Consider the following 20862-nt stretch of genomic DNA (forward strand, 5'->3'; position numbering starts at 1 on the left):
TTTCTAAGCTTTATTCCCACTCTCTTTGTATACTGACTCCCAGATTCATTGACTCATTTAGTACAATTTTATCAGCAAAAAAATTTTAAAAATGACTACTTAACTAATGGATAATGTATACTTAATATGCAATTTTTCTAATCATCCTTCAAATACCTTCAATAGCCAGCTACATCATGAGAGATATATCTGCATGTTTAAGATTAATTCAAATTATAAGGAGAATTCAAAAGTGAATTAAAATATGACTTACAGCCAGTAAAATATAAGCAAGTCAATTTTTCAATGCATCTTGACTAACTGTAAAATATCATCTGTTTTTGTGACAAACAAGTCTGTACCATTAATCATATGCTTCCAGCTGCAACAGCTCGCATTCAAATTAAAACCATGAAATAGCATCACAGTGTCAAGATTCACACAAACTGATCTTTTAACAGATTGTGAGGGCAAAAAAAACATACATTAAAAGAAGAATCTGGAGAAAATGTTACACAATAAAAACATCTGAAAGAGCTTAAGCACACAAGATAGAATTCTGGTTTTTGAACTGCATTGGAATTAAATAAACAAAACTCACAGCCTGCTCTTAAACAACGAACACATCATAAAAAATAATTCTTTTTATAGCCACAGGGCTGAGAGTTTTGCTGTTTATATCTATCCCAGCATACAAATCCATAGTACTGCCAGGACTGTCCCCTCTGACTTTACTGGGAAGCTAGACAGGACAGTCTGCCTGGGGTTTTTTTTTTTTTTTTTTTAGTTTAGTTCAGTTTGTGTCCAAAACTGGCCCAAGAATCATCTCTTCTTCAGTCACTACACTCTTGCCTGCCAGTTGCACAGCTCCAAACATTCTCCTTCCAGCTACAGATATTAAAATGTTTTGTTGTTTTAAAATTTGATTTAGAACTGCAGTAGATTTTTTTTTTTTTTTTTTTTTTTTTGCTTCAGGCTCCCCTAGGTCAGCAAGGCATAGTAATGTTCAAACAGTGCAACAGCAGCTACTCACTGCACACTAAAAACAAGGATGGTGCCAGGAACCAGCAAAGTGATATATTCTAGGTTAGCCATGTCAGGCATTTTCCAGTCCCAAAGCAGGTTTCATATGGTCAGCACATGGGCCAAGTGATGCACATGGCTGTCCTGCACTTGCCCCTTGTGTCCTCCTCTGGTGACCTGCCCCAATGAACTCCCTGGATGAGATTCCCAGTGATGCTGTGCAAAGAAGACATGCTCCTCTGAGAGTATTTTCTGCATTAGGGCTCACATTGTATTGCCATGGGACTTTACACTTTTAGGGTATAACCTGACATGCCACAACCTTTTCCTCCACTCCTCAGTTGACACCTCTTTAAACTGGTGGCCCAGCCCTAGCCTAGTACACATAAAAACGATAATAGCCACTCTGCCAATCAAGGTTAATATTTCAGCTTCTCTAATAAACCTGGGGTAGACACCATGATACAATATATAAAAACAAGTAAAAATTCAGAACTTCATCTCAAAATTGTGTAGGCTCTTACCTACTAGATTTCATTATCTTGTAACCATCAATTCTTTGTTCTTTTGTTCTTTGTTCACAGAGATATTGTTCCAGATGATAAATGGAGGAGTATGTAAGATTTTAATTTCATCACAGCCAATAAAGAATATTCCCAATGAAATTTAATGTGAACTTTAAATTGTATATTATAGTTGGGCATGGTGGGTTTCAGAAGTTTGAATCCCGTAACATGGATTTTAAGAGAGAAAGCTTTTTTTTTTTTTTTTTAAAGGAAAGTAGGATGAGGAAATAATATGATCACAACATTGCAGTGACTAATCACTTACAAAAGAGAATTTTAGAGTCAAAGTATGCCTTAGAAATGGTCTGGAAAATATGCAGCTAAATCAAATAACTTAATATATATTGCGACTTCAATGTTTACAGAAAATCTGAGTGAAACCTTTTATAAAACTGCTAATTCTTTTGTAATGCTACAAATTACTTAATAAGACTTACTAATGTATAAATCTCAATTATTACATTTAGGATTTTCTTCCAGAAGAGTACCACCACACGTCTTAAAATAGGAGGATCTCGATCCAGGTACAGTGGCTCATACCTGTAGTCCCAACATTTTGGGAGGCGAAGGTGGGAGAATCACTTGAGGCCAGGAGTTCGAGGCCAGCCTGGGCAACATAGTGAGACCCCATCTCTAAAAAAATAAAAATAAAAATTACCAATGGAACAGGATAGAGAATGCAGAAATAAAGCTAAATACAACCAACTGATCTTTGACAAAGCACACAAAAATATAAATTGAGAAAAGGACATCTTATTCAATAAATGGTGCTGGAAAACAGGATGACCAGATGTAGAAGAACAAAACTGGATCCCTACCTCTCCACTTGTACAAAAATCAACCCAAGATGGATCCAGACTTAAATCTAAGACCAGAATATGTAAGAATTCTAGAGGAAAACCTAGGAAAAACACTTCTGGACATTGGTCTAAGCAAAGGATTTATGACTAAGACCCCAAAAGCAAATGCAACAAAAACAAAAATAAATAAATAAATGGGACCTAATTAAACTAAAAAGCTTCTGCACAGCCGAAGAAATAATCATCAGAGTAAACAGCCCACAGAACGGGAGAAAATATCTGCAAACTACGCATCCAACAAAGGACTAATATCCAGAATCTACAAGGAACTCAAACAAATCAGCAAGAAAAAAACAATCCCATCAAAAAATGGGCAAATGACATGACTAGATATTCCTCAAAAGAAGATATACAAATGGTCAACAAACATGTGAAAAAAATGCCCAATACCAGTAATCATCAGGGAAATGCAAATTAAACTCACAAGATATCACCTTACCCCAGCAAGAATGGCCATTATTAAAAAGTCAAGAAAAATAGATGTTGGCGTAGATGTGGTGAAAAAGGAATGCTTATACACTGCTGGTGGGAATGTAAATTAGTACAACCTCTACGGAAAACAGTATGGCGATTTCTCAAAGAACTAAAGGTATATCTACCATTCGATCCAGCAGTCCCACTACTAGGTATCTACCTAAAAGAAAAGAAGTCATTATATCAGGAAGACACCTGTACACACGTTTATCACAGCACAATTCACAACTACAAAGATATGGAACCAACATAAGTGCCCATCAATCAATGAGTAGATAAAGAAAATGTGGTACATATACACATGGAATACCACTCAGCCATTAAAAAAAAACAGAATAAGGACTTTTGCAGCAACTTGCATGAAGCTGGAGGTCATTATTCCAAGTGAAGTAACTCAGAAATGACAAACCAAATACTATATGTTCTTAGTTATAAGTGGGAACTAAGCTGTGGGTACGCAAAGGCATACAGAGTGGTACAATGAACTTTGGAGACTTAGAAGTGGGAGCCTGGGAGGTGGGTGAAGGATAAAAAAACTACATATTGGTTACAATGTACACTACTCGGGTAATGGGTGCACTAAAATCTCAGACTTCACCAGGAAACAATTCATCCATGTAACCAAAAACCACTTGTACCTCAAAAGCTACTGAAATAATAAAAATTAAAAATTAGCTGAGCATGGTGACATCCACTTGCAGTGTCAGCTATGTGGGAGGATCACTTGAGCCCAGGAGGTGGAGGTTGCAGTGAGCTGAGATCGTGCCACTGCACTCCAGCCTGTGGGCAACAGAGTGAGACCCTGTCTCAAGAAACAAAAAAAAGGAATAAAAAAATGACTTTTAAAAGTATTTTAAGTATGCTCAGAGATACACCTAAAGACTTTAAGCATCTTTTCTACATTTCTAAATTGAAAGCATACTCATTTTGGACCTTAACCAATCACCATTTAAACAAGTTTTTATCTGCTCCAGTAGAGATAATTTAGCCCTACAACTTGATAAATGTTTGCAAAATAGGCAACTATATATACAAGAGTAACAGCAAAGAAAGCCCAAATTTAAAATCTATCAATGTATCTATCTGACTACTATCCATCTTAAAGTCCACAGTAGTCTGACAACTAAGCATCCAAGAAGTCTCCTCTGTGTTTTTAACTTCCTGGATTATGGTAGATCTCTCTTAACTTACTGGAATAAAAAGGGTGATTAATTGATATCTAAATATATTTAGAAGATTTTGAAAGAAAAAAAAAATGAAACAAGGCAGCATGTGCTCTGTCCCTAGTTCCTGAAGTATGAATTGTTTATCATAATATGGTAATCCCACTACTAGCTCTGGTTGTACCACCAACTATGATTTTGAAATAAAGGGTTTAAATATATATATATGCGTGTGTGTATAGATAGATAGATAGATAGATAGATAGATAGATAGATAGATAGATGATAGATAGATAGATAGATAGATAGATAGATAGATAGATAGATAGATATAGATATACTTACACAGCCTACATTTAAAATCTACCATTATCTTAAAGAAAAAGAACATGATAGTGGTAGCTCCCACTCCATGGAGATCACTGATGGCAAAGTACAGAGTGGGAAAACATATTTATGTTTTACCCGTTTGGCATATTATAAATAGAACAATCTCAACCAGGCATTTTGCCAAGACTTGGGAAAATGAAATGAGGCAAAAGGCAAATGAAAAATAAAATTACTTTTTATGCCAAAATAAGGTCTGGATGGAAAACTTTAACCAAAGATATGGTCTGGATATGGTAAGACTTACAGAAGATCAGCCGAAGATGATCTGAAACTGCAAAGATTCTTGAACAACAAAAAATGGTGTTTAGTTACCCATACACAAAACACAAACTGTCTAGATAGGAATTATGCTAATATATTTTGGAAGCAGATGCTTTCTAATATATTTTTTCACCTTAATGTCATTACTGTTTTTCCCCCAACCTGCTACTTTCTATAAGATCTGTACTTTGCCAAATGCAGAATCACCAACATGAATAATTATTATAAATATAACCAAAATGGTTGGGAAGAAAATGTTATATCACTATGGTTTTGAGTATCACTATGGCATGAACCACAACTGGGTTATATTGAGAAATCTCTCACTCTTTATATAATGAATCTGTCAATTTTTTTTTATTAACTGAGTGCTGCTGTACACAGACAGATCAATCTGTCTTCTCTTATTAGCACTGAGATTTTAAAAGTCTACACATTAAGTTGATTGATTTGATAATTTCTTTATCTTAGAGTTTGAAGTGCTTACATATTTAATCTTAACAATTCAGCTACATATGATTATCTAGAAACCGATGGTTTTCTTTCCGAGTCCTTTCCCAGTCACTTTCATCTTTTTTCAAGCTTTTTTTTACCTTAATCTGTCTAAAATAAATTTTCATTGGAAAGCAATCCAAGAAAAGGGCCAAAGTCTCCACAAAACACAATTTCAACGATTTTTAACTGGAGATAATTAAAAGTATCTTTTAATTTTGCAAGTTACAGAAATATTTTTAATAGTTTTAGTGTGGTATAACTGACACACAATAAACTGCATGTATTTAACACGTACAATTTGACAAGTTTTGACATATGTATCCATGGTGAAACCATCACCACAATCAAGATAATAAGTATATCCAGAAAACCTCAAAAGTTTTCTCATGACCATTTTAATCTCTCTCTTTCACTTATTGCCATATTTTCCTTCTCCCACTCCCAGGCAATCACTGGTCTTTCTGTCACTAAATATGAGTTTGCATTTTCTAAAATTTTATATAAATAGAATGCAAATTTATCCCAGTAGAAGAACACTATTTTATTTTGTTTGGCTTCTTTCACTCAGCATAATTATTTTGAGATTCATCCATGTTGTTGCATGTATCAATAGTTCATTCACTTTGATTACTAAATAGTATTCTATTATACGGATGTACTACAGTTTGTTTATCCATTCACCAATTGATGACATTTGAGTTGTTTCCAGTATTGTGTTATTACAAATAAAGTTGCTATGAACATCTGTGTACAAGATTTTGTGTCGATGTAAGTTTTCACGTCTCCTAAGAGTGGAATGGCTGGATTATCAAATTGGTGTACATTTACCTTTTTCAGAGACTGTTAATCTGTTTTCAAAAGGAGTTGTGCCATTTTACACTTTCACCAGCTCTATAGCTACAGTAAGTGGAGGAGTTAGGGTCTTCAAACCCTAACTGATTCCAGATCCTATCTTCTGTAGGCTCCATTTTTTTCTAAATTAGACATTAGCTTTGGCCAGAATTTGGATTACAGGAGATGGAAATTTAAAGAGTGGCATGGGGGAATTTGGATTATAGGAGATAGGAATTTAGGGAGCAACACAGGGGAGTTTGTCTAATGACAAAAATAAAGGATGCTCACAGCCTGGGGAACTAAGTAATTCCTATCTCATTGGTACCAGGAGCTAACCTAGATGACCGGAGACAAAGTAAAGATCAGTCAGAAAGAACAACTTAGAACAGACGACCAAACTGAGCCACAAGGGCTGATCAGTGACAGCCCATGCTCTCCTAGACTCACCTTGCTGGCCCATTCATGCCTGTGGCCTCCCTTTCCAATGACCTCCCATCACCCCTCATAAGGACAAGATGCTGTTTACTTTCCATCCTAAATGACTGTGGTTCCGGGAGTTGTTAGGAGGCCAACGTGCTCCATGCTCCTATGTTAATAGTGTGGGGATAAAAACTAAACAAAGGAAGCAAGCATCTGACAATAAATGAGTCTACTGGAAGTGAAAAAAAAATCCAATTTACCAATTTTCCTTTTATGGATCATGCTTTAGTGTCTAAGAAATCTTTGCCTAACCCAAAGTCACAAAGATTTTCTTGTATGTTTTCTACTAGAAGTTTTATTGTTTTAGGTTTTAAATTTAGACCTTGGATCCATTTTGATTCATGACACAAGACTGAAGTACTTTTAAATTTTGTTGGCTGTGCCGTTATTTTTGTCTATTTGCCATTATTTTCTAATTTTACTGGATATTAACCAGAAAACACATAAAATATGGTCACATGTGTAAACATTATATGGATAATTCAAAGAACATATATTTTCTATTTGAGTATAAAAATATACAATTATCAATTAGATCAAGTCTGTTAATTGGCTATATAAATCTTTTATATATTTTATTTGATCCGTTGTCTGCTCAAATAAGGAGGGCTAAATTTCCCTACTAATTATGGATCGATCTATTGACTTTACATTTCTCTTAGTTTTAGCTTTATATAGTTCAGGATTATGTAGTTAAATATTTAAAGGTTCATGATTACTTAGTTATCTTAGTATATCAGTATGAAATCTTTTTCTTTAGTCTATTTAATGATCTTTGCTTGAATTCTATTTCATCTCATATTACTTTAAGTACTTTCCTTTTTATAGCCTTTTTTAAGGGTATCATTTCTCTCTATATATTTTTACCTTAACGTATCTTTTTTTGTAGAAGTGTCTTTTGTCACCATATATAGCTGAATATGTAATATTTTTATGCCATCCATATTAGAAAAGGGAAATTTAATCTACTTATTTTATTATGGTTATTGATACAGATATAGGTGTTTTCTATTTATCACAACTTTTTTGATTGTTTTATTTCTTTCTTTCTTGAACTTTGCTAAATGTATCAAATATTCTTTGCTTTTTGTCCTTACAGTATATTTCCTTTCTTAAAACATCTTTATGCTTTTAAAAAAAAGTTATGGAAAAAAATTCATGCAATATGGTTAAAGCAAAATTTGTATTTAATCCCAGTGAACTCTTACTCCATTCCCTAAGATAATTTATTATATGAGCTGAATATGTAAACTTTCAATACTTCCTTAAAAATTCATTTATGAATGTATCATCCTATTTTTATTATCATGTTTATTCTTAATTGCCTTTAAGACACATAAACTTCAATTTTTTTCTTTTTTAAATCATAATCTATACCCTAAATAAGAAAAGAACATAATATACTTTTATGCTTGTTTCTCTTTACCTGACCCTGCCATCTTCCATGTTAAAATCAGAAATAAAGCTATTTTATGTGTGCATGCATGCGTGTGTGTGTGTATGAAAGAGACAGAAATCGTAATTAATAGTTTTTTTAATAATATTTCTAAGTATGGTTCTTTTCTTATTAATTATATTTGGAATTGAGAGGGCTCATTACATCTAAATATTTTTTTTTTCATATTTGATGCTTTTTCTCCTACTATTTCTTTGATAATTGTGTCCTTTCCAGTTTCTCTTTTCTCTAAGAGAATTACAGGGATGCTAGAACTTCTGTAACTATTCTCTATGTCTCTTAAATTTTTCCCCACATTTCCGAAGTATTCTTTTTGTATGTCATTCTGAAAAAAATTCCCTAGTTCAATCTTTCATTTCCCTAATTTATATGAGTTGTATTAATGAACATTTTCATTTTAAATTTTAAAGTCAAACTTTAAATTCTTAATTTCTGTGCTTGAGTCTTTTTCATGAATACATCTCTCTGAATGTCTTCTTCTGATCACTCTATTACCTCTAGGTCCTTGAATATTTTTTCTTCTCATTTTTCATTTGGCATCTTTCTTTCATGGTACTGATTTTCTTCATATTGCCGTGTGTCATAATTATATGCTCATCTTTTGTTTGAGAATCTCTGTGTGCCAGCTCTTTTGTTTACCATTGTCTGTTTCCAGTGATTAATAGGGACAGACAAGTGGCTTGTCTCCTGTGTGGGTGGGCTTTCTAACCCACCTGGCAGTCAGCACATTACTGAGGCACTGCCCTACCTCTCTGGGTCTAGCACCCACACTCAAGGATTTAGTTTGTGGGTAAACACAGCTGCTATCCACTACTTAACACAAGGAGAAAAGAAAAATAAAGGCACAGCTCCAAATGTGGAGCTCCAATTAATAACTCTGATAAGCCCTTTGATTAATAATCCTGACGAATTCCTCTTTTTATTTCATGTTTCCATTGTCTGTACCTTTAGCTTTGTCTTGCTTTCTTTTCTTTGTTGAGGATTTAAATCCATTTTTGTTATAGATTTATTATTTGTTTGTTTTCTTACCATTTTTGTCATAAAATAGAATTTTGGCTATGGAGGAAAAATATAAAGACATATATAACAAAAGACATTTAAAAAACCAACTTCCAATTTTCAATCATGTACATTGCTTAAATTTAAGGGCTTCACATACTTGTACCAACAGTGATAATTAACTTTACATAAATTCTTCACATTATTGCTGCTCACAATGATGCCATAAATACCAGGGAATTTCAAGATTAAAATAATCAAGCATCTTCAGTAGAATCTTTCAACAATACTTTGGACCGCAAGAAATTAAATGCAACAAATTTTTGATTCCTCAAAAGAACACTACTCAGATCTATTTTAATCAGCTTTGAACGTGTCAGAGAATCAATCTAGTCTGTTAAGTGATAAATAGCTATAAGCATATTACCTCTTCAACAGTTGTCGAGTTGCCATTCCATTTATAGGAATCTAGTTTTGTGTTTTTCTGAGAACTTCCATAATCATTATGGCCAACATCACTCTCTCACCAAAGTATACAAAGAAACAGGCTCAGAGGATGGTGTGTGTGTGTGTGTGCATGCGTGTGTGTGCGTGCATGTGTGTGTTCACCCACACCTGGGCATGGCAGGGATTGCATCCTCAGGGCCTGGCATGCAGTTGGTATTCATTAAATATTCACTGAATTGAATTAAATAACAATAACAAAATGACCTTTTGCTTGTGAAGTGTCTAGCATTACTCTTGCATCTTGGGTCATAATTTGGCAAATTTCCCTCCAGCTTGAAACTGCTGAGATATTTTATACTATAGTACAGTGAATCCTTAAGATTATGGTTTGTTTTTCAATGATTCATAACTCTCCAATCTTGTTTCATCTGTAAACTAAACTTAGTGTATCTCCATGACTTTTGTCTCATCTGTCCCTTTTCGTAGACTCTTTTCCTCTGTGAAGTCTCCTTTCTCCTTCCTATATGATCCTAACTGCATCTTATACTCAGTCTTGTTACAGGACTTACCACACCGGACTGTAATGCTTCTCAAGGAAAACATCAGAGTGATAGGAACTTTGTCAAGTTAGTATTTGTTCTTTTTTATTTTATGTATATACCCTGCCTCACACCATACACCCAAAAAGCTTTGAGACTTATCCAAATGTTTACTGTACAAAAAAAAAATAATAATAATAATAATTGAAGAAGCCAGGATGAAAGAAAAATTGAGTGAACAATGCTACATAGTCCTGTACAGAGGTTAGAGGTAGGATCTACGATTTGTAGGGGCCAAAGCAAGATAGATACTATGACTTTCAAGACAAAAATAAACTAGTTATGTTATACTTAAACAAGAGAATTGTTATCAGCATCTTCGACTGCTGGAAAAAAAAATAAGTAGCCTTGGAAAAGTTAAGTGCGCCCTGCCCAATATCCCATGGCTTGTTTTGTTAGAGGAAAATACTGGTCTCTTCACTTCCAGTGCTGTTGCTGCACTACCACACCGAAACTAAATACACAGTGAAAATTAGTTGCTATTATGGCAATCCCTGGGAGAAACAGAAATACTTATTCCCTTGTGAGGGATAGGAAGTTAAACTAAGTACCCAACACAAATGTTCTGTGAGGCAGTTTAGTAGAATTGGAAGATACGAAATGACCTGATGGCCCCTGAAGAGGAAACAGTGGTGCAGCAGCGACCTTCAGAGGCACATGAGATCCCCATTGCCAGGGGGGTCAAAAGGCCAGAAAAATCATTTCTAGAACATTCTACATATATATACAGTCTTAGAAAAAGTAGACCTTAAGTGCTATACAAGACTATGACTGGGAAGTTAAATTTTAAAAAATTTCCTAGGGCACTTCTCCAGAAGAAAACAAAAATTAAGGTCAGGTCTACCTCAGCCAGTAACAGACTTCTGGGCCCCTAGATTCATTTATTTGGCTCTGCTGACTGTTTGGCTCAGTTTTCCCTTAGCAAGTGTAAAAAACGCTTAAACACCACCACCCTGGGATCCTATTCAACCAATTCAGATAGCTGTGGCCTTTTAACTCACATCCAAGTGACTTGGCTTTATACCAATATCATTTCCCCTAGTATAGCCTAAGCCTAAGTGTGAAAGTACACAGCTCAGGGAGCCAGGAGTTAACTGGCTGTTCCCATTCCAAAAAGGCCTGGTTCTTCTCCTTGATAAGGAAACAGTATTATATCAAGAAGTTGCGGTCATTCAATATTTACATATCACACTAGATCCATGACTATAAAAAGAGAATTAGTGGAAATACCACCATCTATTCTTAAAGCATCTCTCCAAGGAGCTTTAGATAATCGAAAATGTTCTCTTCCAGCCCAATCCCTTGGGAAATAAATACAGGTGATTTATTGGAACTTACATTTTACATATAAGAAAATAACAACAAGAAAATCAATTGCAGAGAGTGGCAGAGGATCTTGAGGGTATCCTCTACTTGCTGAACCACACTTCTTCCTTAGAATTATATAATAAATACAGAATATGTACATTTACTTGTGTATAGCTGCCTGTGATTTACCTATAGTAAGGTCAAAAGCATTCTATGGACATGGTCTTCCTTGAGCCCTTCTTCTGTGCTGTCATTTTCCTTTGCCAGGGAAATGGTTTCTCACCATCCCTCCCATGGACACCTATGTCTGGAAATGTCTAAAACACTTTTCGAATAGCAAGTTGCTTTCTCCTATAGCAGCAAGAAATTTTTGCAACTCCACCTGTCCCTCAAAGCAATGTGGCCACAATAACCTCTGCAAGTCTGCCTGCCTATGCTGTTTCTTTTTCTAATACCCAACTAATTTATTGATTTATATTGTCTTTACGTCTCCTCTGGCTTTGCAGTGTGGCATGACTCTCAGAGCCAGTGATTACATTACATTCATAAGTATTCAGCTGGAGTTTTAAAAACTGAGAGATGGTAGTGAGGATCTGGAGGGGGATGATGCATAATATACATGGAACTGTGAAAATGCGTAAGATAAAAATTAAAGAAGTCTTCTTCCCTCTAAAGTAAGATTTAATAAAATGAGACTCTGATGAAAGAAAGCTTTATTTTGGCGAAAGACATCAAATGGCATGTGTACAAAAGACAGAAACGAAAAGAAACAGGCAGCAGTGCCCCCTGGGTTGCCTGTCAAGAAGTGTGTCCTGTACAGTTTCCGGAAAAATTAAGAAATGCAAATAACCTGGGCAGATTAACAGCATCCGAAGATAACTAGCAGGATACAAACAAACAGCACCTTTCACTATGAGGAGGCACATTCCTCCAGGCAAACAAAGAAACAGGACAGAGTCAACATCTGTTTCATATAACAGCTTGGCTGCTGACAGAAGAAATCTTAAAAAAATGGCTTAGCTGACAATCCACAAAAATCATTCAATCACTATTGCATGGGCCGAAGCAAATGAGTAAATGAACACAACCTGCACTTTCTATATTACCCTAAAAAAGTTGTCTTTTCTTTATAGGAAGAAAAAATTAAAATGAAAATGCAAACAAAAATCTTCATGAACTTTCCCCTTTTGATTGACAACAGGCAGCAATGAATACTGAATCATAAAAGACAGCTAGCTGCTTTTCAGCTTGTCTTTGCCTTTCTCAATGTCAATTGTGAAGACACCACTTCCAAAGAGAATATTGGGTAAGGATGGTGGCTGGGATGGGGCATGGGGAGACAATTCAGATGTAACACATTAGAATATTAAGAGGAAGAAAACAAGTCATTTGACACAGCCAATCCTGGTTACAGAATTCAGTTAGGGAGTATTATGATATCTGGGTCCTTATCAATACACAATAACAAACCAAACATGTTAAGAACTAAAAATTTCCATCTCTGGATTCTATCAATTCACATATACAATTTCAAAATCAAGAGGAAAACATTCATGACTGCATAGAAATCTGTTTGTAAATTTAAGTACTGGACATTTTTAAAATGCAACATTATCAGAGCTGTGACATCACTGCAGTGTGGACAACTGCTTTCAACTCAGCTAAATGCCAGATGCTTCACTTACTTTCATAATGCGGTTAAAGTACATAAGCCAAATGCAAAATGAAAGCAATTAAGAGGCAACCATAGAAGAGATTTTTCAGGTGAAATGTGAAAACAGAAGGAAAGGTGATGAGGTGGAGCAGGACAAGATCATTTGATACTAACCCACGCAGAGTGCCAAAACTATGCTAGGTAGCTAAACAGAGACTCCAGTGAGGGCCTTTTTGAGTTGCTTCTCAGTTTAAAGAGGTGTAACATCTTGTTTAAGTGGAAGAGAGGTATGACCACAAAGAGAAAAAAAAATCAATACATGATTTGCATTATTTCTGACCTTGGAAAAAAGGCTTTATTGAAAGGTGTCCTTTATTGCACAGAATTGAGAGGTGGCAAAGTGAGAGTATGATCATTATAAAAGTAAATCTTCCATAATGTTAGCTATAGGCCAAGCAAACTCTCAGTGGTTGACCTGCATTTACTAATTTAGCCCTCACAAGGATTATATGACATAGGAACTATTATTATCTCGCTTTACAGACAACAGAACAGAGATACAAGAAGGTGGTAGACTTGCCTAGAATCATACAGAACGTTTGGGCTTTGAAACAAGTCACTAGAAGGAAGGAAAATTCTTTAACGATTAATCCATCAGTCCATTCAGCATCCTTGTGAGGTATCTTGTACAATATCCAGAAAAATAAAATAATCTAGAGCAAGACAAGCAGAGTAACTAATTAAAACTAAAAGAGAACAGACTGAGATTAGCTTCACCAAAAACCTCCTGGATAAAAGACTACATAGGAAAACAAAAAGTTTACGAAGTAATACTATAAAATGTCCTACGTAGGAATCAGAACTAGAACTAATATCCAGCCTTGCTAATACCTTGGATGGTATTAGAAAACCCCTTCAGGTGTGAAAGGGCCTAAATGGATATCTGTTCTAGGCCTACAAGAAGTAATAGTTGACTTTAAGGAGAGGTCAAGTATGCACGAGCTTCCCCTGGCACTTCTTACCTGGTCTATGCAGAAACAGTGCTTGTTTTGACACTATAACCACCACAACTTTCTAGAACTGAGCTTGGCATGTAATACATGCTCAGTAAATATTTGCTGAATGAATGAATTACAAAGAATAAACGAATAAAACAGTGAAATGTTTGTGGAAAGTTTTAGATAGTTTGGAAAGTAGAAGTAAGACTTTGATTCAGAAGGTAGTCTTGAAGAAATCAAAGGAGGGAAGCAGGATTACAGAACCAGAAGTCAGAACCATAACTGAGCAAGAGTTTGACTTGAAAGATCTCTAAATAAGAGAGTGTGAGAGAAAAAATGAATGATAAAAGCAATAGAAATAATTAGAGATTAAGTCCTATAAATGTCTTTGAGCAGAGAGCAAGGTATTCATGTTTTGTCAATATGGTATTTTAGGGCCAGGCGCAGTGGCTTATGTCTGTAATCTCAGCACTTTGGGAGGCTGAGGGCAGATCATTTGAGGTCAGGAGTTCGAGACCAGCCTGGCCAACATGGCGAAACCTCGTCTCTACTAAATATACAAAAATTAGTGACGTGTGGTGGCTCATGCCTGTAATCCCAGCTACTCGGGAGGCTGAAGCAGGAGAATTACTTGAACCCATGAGGCAGAGGTTGCAGTGAGCCGAGATTGCACCATTGCATTCCAGCCTGGGCGACGGAGCAAGACTCCGTCTCAAAAAATAAATAAATAAAAAATAAAAAATGGTGTTTTACCAACACACTGTTAACCAAAACAAACAAACAAACAAACAAACCAACATGTGAAGACTTTAAATCATGCAAATAATAATGATACAAACAGCAGCAAATAACAGGTGGGAGAACTTCTCTTGTGCCAGGCGCTGGGTAAAGTGCTGTAGGTATAGAGCGCACTGGTTAGGCACAAGAGCTCAGGCTGATTCCCACCTCCTGCTCCAAATGAACATGGTCAAATCATCATGTCAGGTGTTATCTTATCTGTGAGATAATAATAGCACCTACTCTCTAGGCATGAAGTTGCAAAGACTGAGACTGTGTAGGGGAGAGAAAAGGGAATAAGGACAAAATAGAAGAAGAAAATTTAGAGCTCCAATTTCACAAAAAGACAGGCATAATCACTGCAGCCTGGAGGGTGTGACAGGTAGTTGAGAACAAGGCATTCTTAAAATAGCAAAACAGAAATGGCCCACCAAACCACTGGGCTAGACTATCACTGTGTCATAATTTACCTTGTACTTCTGCACTTAATTTTTTTCCCTTTCATTTCATTATTTTCAAAATTTTCACTAATTTCCTATTTCTCTTTTCATGAATGTCTCCATCGCTGAATGATGAGTTCCCTGAAGATGAGGGCTGTGCTTAGATCTTTCATTCTCTGCCCATAGGACCATGCTAGACCCATAATTAATTGTGGCAAAATGATCAAGTGAACAGTAAGAAAACACCACATGAAAAGAAATTGATGTGAATGAGAATTTTAAGAATTTTTCAGGAAAAAGATATAAAAACACTTTCACAAAACAGAAAATTGGTAAGAGGAAATAATAATTTATATAAGTAATATATATTCAACACACATATATTCACACACAAACATATATTTGTGTGTGCAAACATATAGTTTGTCATTAAGATCCCCCAAAAGTGACTTTCACTGAGTGTAACTCCATTATTCATTGTTTCCTCACCCCATACCATTTCTTCTAAATAGATAATGAGCACAGGTTTATGCGCTTCCCTATTTTGAAGAAGTGAGAATTTTAACTTAAGACTGGGAAGGAGAGTGAAGAAGAGCCTTGGAACTATCTGAAAGGGGTAGAGGAAGGGCATTAGCAGGCAGAACAGGGGCCATGCTGTTCTCCTGAATTAACCCCAGGATAAGGAGAACTACCTGGGCATGCCTCACTAAGAATTCATCACTGTCCTGGCTCTTAATCTCTATCTTTACCACCTATCTTCTTGAGGCCCTCCCCTGAATTCAGAATTTTTCTCTGATTGACAATGTGATTGAAGTCTGATTAACCTGTCTTCTGAGCAACCCTCCACTGGTGAATAAAAGCTTCGTATGTTCACATATTGATCCTAAAACATTTAACTCTCTCCTCCCAGAAATTCTCAGTCAAGCAACTCCCTCTCAGATAACTTGATTTCAGTCAGTCATAATTCCCCCTAAATGCACATACACCTTATTTTGGGATGATCCCCTTCATATCTAGCATACACGTTAACTCCTAGGAAAGCTACACTTTATATGGGTTAGCCTAGCTTTTAATGTGTTCCTGGTTGAGACATAACCTAGTACCTAGCCTCAAAAAATATTTGAGGAAATGACTTAGTGAATGAGCTGTCAAGAAGTCAACTCCCTTAAGTGCTTGCCCCCGAGCATGTGACACAGGATACACAATTGGATTCTACTCAGAAAGTCCCCTCTTCCTTCAGACACTGTGTCAACTGGAAACACAGCTATTAAAGTTGAGGAGGTAAAAGAATCTATGCTTAGGCTAGAAATTTGCTCTTCAATACTAACACATGCCAAAAACTTATGTATCACTAGCCTGGAACGAATGTATCTGCTCTGATCCCTGAGGCTCTGCCGTTTACCTGCATCTCTTAACCTCATTACGGAATAGGTACCAACTAAAACATAACCACCAAATCCTGTGGTATCCTCTCCACTGTAATTTCCATTTCAGCAATTGTCGGGGCACAGTTCTTTCAGCAAAATTAAACCTTGCTTGAGAACAGACCTATTCCCACCTTATATACCTCTAGTCCCCTAACTTGATCTTTCATTGTACTGAATTTTGATGGCACAGAGCCAACCTTACAAATTCCTTGGTTTTCACTTTTTTTTAAAACTGTCCACATACAATTACTGTTTGTTTCATCCAAGGAAACATCATATGTAATAAATGCCTTATTAACCAACCAATAGTTTCTTATACCTGGAAGGTGTTCAATAAAAGCTTTGTGTCCAACCTAAAAATAAAATTCTTAGTAAAAGCCATATTTAAAATCCATATAACTCTCAAACCATACATTTTGATTCCATGGACTTTTACAATGTGTTCTTTGATTTTTAAATATCCATAAGTAATATTATTGTCACCAAGGAATAATCACCAGAAGCCACAAAGCAAAAAAGTATTTTTTTTAATAAACCAGGCATCTGGAAATTTTAAATAGGAGAAAGATTATTTTGTTTCATTTGAATGTTCTGCTAGGTGCTTTATTTCTTTTTTGAATTAAATTAAATTAAACTAATTTCTAGACGTTAATTTATCAATAGTTTCTGAGCAACCATTGTATTTAAGGTTTTAAGCATATGGCATGGTTAATATGCCATACATTTATTTTTCTTAAAAGTACAATTATAATTTAAAATACTCACCCTAATAGAACACATACTTTTAAAAATTTTGCATAGAAAAATTATTACAAGAACATTCATGTTTTATATTTTTTGGAGTCAAAATGACAAAACCAAATGTCTTAAAGAAAAATCAGAATTTATTGATCATGGTTGTTTTATATATTAAAGCTATAAAGCTAAAAGTGAATATGAAATTGACTGGCAGAAGCGAACCTGTCCTACACATAGCGAACTGAAAACAGACACCTGAAAAGATCAGCCGATACTTCATTAGATAAAAATAAGAAGGTACCAAACACTGTTAAAATGGCATAAAGTTGGTGTTATAATTTCATCAAGCTAAAAATAGGTCACAGTTAGAATGACCTTAAGGGAAAATAAACAAAACAAAACAAAACAAAACAAGGTAAGGCCAATATCACAAAGTCATTAAAGAGATGGAAGATAAGTCTCTTCTAAGTCATTAAACTCACCGATATCGTACTGAACTCCAGAGCACTTAGTATTTTCATGTGCCATTAGAGAATTTAGTGGGTTCACTGAATTGACTGATTTCTTTGTTAATCTATTTACATGGGTTAAGACCCTGACTAACATAAAACACAACCAAAAAATGCCAGACAGAGAGTGTAACGAAAGACTGAGTGATGTATGGTTTGGGGTACAGCCTATCTGATAAATGTCCTTGGCCAGCAAAGAACCCATTGGCAAAGATTTATTATAGGAACAAATACATTCTAAAAAGATCTAATACAATAAACCATGCAGTATAAACACAAACTACTCTAAAATACAAATCTTTTCCCCGAATAGTTGATCTTTCAATAATATTAAAATTATCTTCATATGTTTTATTCAAGATTTTTGAACAAGTAAAACCAATGAGCTGTATAAATTGCCAATAATAGTATAATTCTTTGATTCATTTAAAAAAACCCCAAAGTTTGTTACTTAGAACTCTTCAACAATTTTTAAAACATATACAAAGAGAAGGAAATATTTCTAGGAAATATATTTTCAAGATAAAAATGCACCACCTACTAAAATAAGTTATCATTATGTTTGAATTACACATAATACATTATTACTAAATTAATAAAAGTTAAGGGCAGACATAGAAATGATTTGAAATGTTATACCTCCAAGTTCTTTTACATTCAAGATGGCATTCTGGAATGGCACTGCTTTAATACTAAAACCTAAAATTAGAAAACAAAAACATAAAAAAAGAATTAGCAACTTAACTTTTAAATTAAAATACTTAGGATGCTCAAATCTTCTCTTTTTAGGCTGGTTAAGATTTACTTTTTGTAGCTGATATTTATACTAGAAACACATAATTTCCAAGGTAAACTGATAACTGAATATTATCTTCTGCCATTATCAAAACATAGTTGTGGCTGGGCACGGTGGCTCACACCTGTAATCCCAACACTTTGGGAAGCCAAGGCGGGCAGATCACGAGGTCAAGAGATCAAGACCATCCTGGGCAACATGGTGAAACCCCGTTTCTACTAAAAATACAAAAATTTGGTCGGTGTGGTGGCACACGCCTGTAATCCCAGCTACTCGGGAGTCTGAGGCAGGAGAATCACTTGAACCTGGGAGGCAGAGGTTGCAGTGAGCTGAGATCGGGCCACTGCACTCCAGCCTGGTGACACACCAAGACTCCATCTCAAAAACAAACAAACAAACAAGCAAAAAACATAGTCATGTATTATGGCAATAGATAACACTATCCCCTTTACTTCAAAATATGCCTTATTCTTTAATTTAATATGTAATGTCACTCTGCAACTTTTATCAGATATAATAAAGACATTTGAAAGCATAGAGAAATTCCAAAGAAAATATTACATCTATGAGGACCTCTGCATCTAACTTTAATTCTTAAAGTTAATGTCTTATAATTCTTTCTCACATATAACTCAGCAACCCGAGAAATCAAGGTACTTAAATTATAACATTTCATATTAGAATTACATAGTATTTATGTTAGTGTCTTCTTTAAAGGACATGGTTAATATGTCATATATCTATTTTTCTTAAAAGTACAATGATAATTATCCACTTATGCACAGGCAATCATTTTATAATACATGTAATACAAGGTTTGTATTATAAGAAAATATTCAGAGTATACAGTTCTATGATTAACTATATATTTACGACTTAATTATTATCATTCAAGACAATAAATTCAACTGTGACATATGCAAGTGTGTATATACTCATTCATACACACACACACACACACACATATGCAAATATATACACAGATTCTTTCTGAAAGGATCCACAAGAAACCAGAGCTAATAATGACCCTCAGGAAAACTGGGAATCTGGAAATTTTAAATAGGAGGAAGATTCTTTAGTTTCATTTGAATGTTTTGCCATGTACTTATATTTCTTTTTTGAATTAAAAGCCCTATGAATTTCTAGAAGTTAATTTATCAATAGTTTCTGAGCAACCATTCTACTTAAGGTTTTAAGCATTATTTAATACGTATAATTTTAAGACTAAAAAAGTTTCTTTTTCAAGAATTTATCAACAAAGAAGACAAATTATGAGTCTTTCATTTGAGGTAAGTTATGAAAAAATATATAAAGTATTATATGGATAAAAACAATTCTTTCAAATGGCTTTGTTTTGCTTTATAAAGAAGGAAATCATTACACACCTTCTTAGTCTAGCCTATCTTTTGCACTTCTTTGCTGCATGTTATCCCAGTACTTTAATAATCTGTACATTACCTTCCACCTAAGGCAGTACCTAGTACATAATGTTTGAAGAACTGACTTTGGAGTCAGACAGAACTAGGTTGAAATTCTAGCTCTGTCCCTTATTAGCTCTGTGAATGTGGGCAACCTACTAGCCTTGCTCGGCTTTCTCATCTAAAAAACAGGGATGATAATATCTACTTCACAGGGTTGTCATAAGGATAAGATAATATATGTGTTGTGTTTATCACAGTACCTGGTGCACCATAAGCATATAATATATGATTGCTGGCATTATGTTTCCATTGATGCTTTTTTGTTGATGATTTAATCATTAGGTGTACATGTTTTCTGCCTGCCTGAATATAATCACAAACTTGATTCTGGGTGCTCACTTATTAAGCTAAGTATATAGCTGGAGATGTAAAAGTTACCACTGAATGAAAAGTACTTTTGTTGGAGTGATGAAGTTGTCAACAGCTGAAGTCTGCTGCACAGAAAGTACAGAAAATGTTCATTGGGCCCTCTAACAATTTTCTAAAACCTACCCCCTCCTTTGTGGGCTTAATGCAGATTGACACAGTCAGCACAGCATTATGGTTAATGGTGCATGAAGTCACTGAATCTTAGTAAATGAGCAGGAGGAAAGAGGAGGCAGTCCCATGTGGCTGAAACACTGGCATGTACCTGAGCCTGCAGGAAAGCCTCTCCAGGTGTCTGGCCTCTGGGAAATTACGGAAAGTCAGTGCCAATCATAATATTCC

The 20862-nt window shown here is 35.1% G+C and overlaps 1 protein-coding gene across 2 annotated transcripts in view; it reads right to left on the bottom strand.

Annotated features, from left to right (window-relative positions):
• ARL15 (ADP ribosylation factor like GTPase 15) overlaps positions 1-20862 on the bottom strand; it is a 427617-nt gene that overhangs the window by 259417 nt on the left and 147338 nt on the right. For both annotated transcript variants that reach the window (XM_004088466.3, XM_030815765.1), the window contains one exon: positions 18517-18576. In XM_004088466.3, coding sequence (XP_004088514.2) covers positions 18517-18576 — 60 coding nt within the window. The remainder of the gene's footprint in view (positions 1-18516; positions 18577-20862) is intronic.

Source organism: Nomascus leucogenys, chromosome 7b (genome assembly GCF_006542625.1).
Source record: "Nomascus leucogenys isolate Asia chromosome 7b, Asia_NLE_v1, whole genome shotgun sequence".
NCBI classification, from domain to species: Eukaryota; Metazoa; Chordata; class Mammalia; order Primates; family Hylobatidae; genus Nomascus; species Nomascus leucogenys.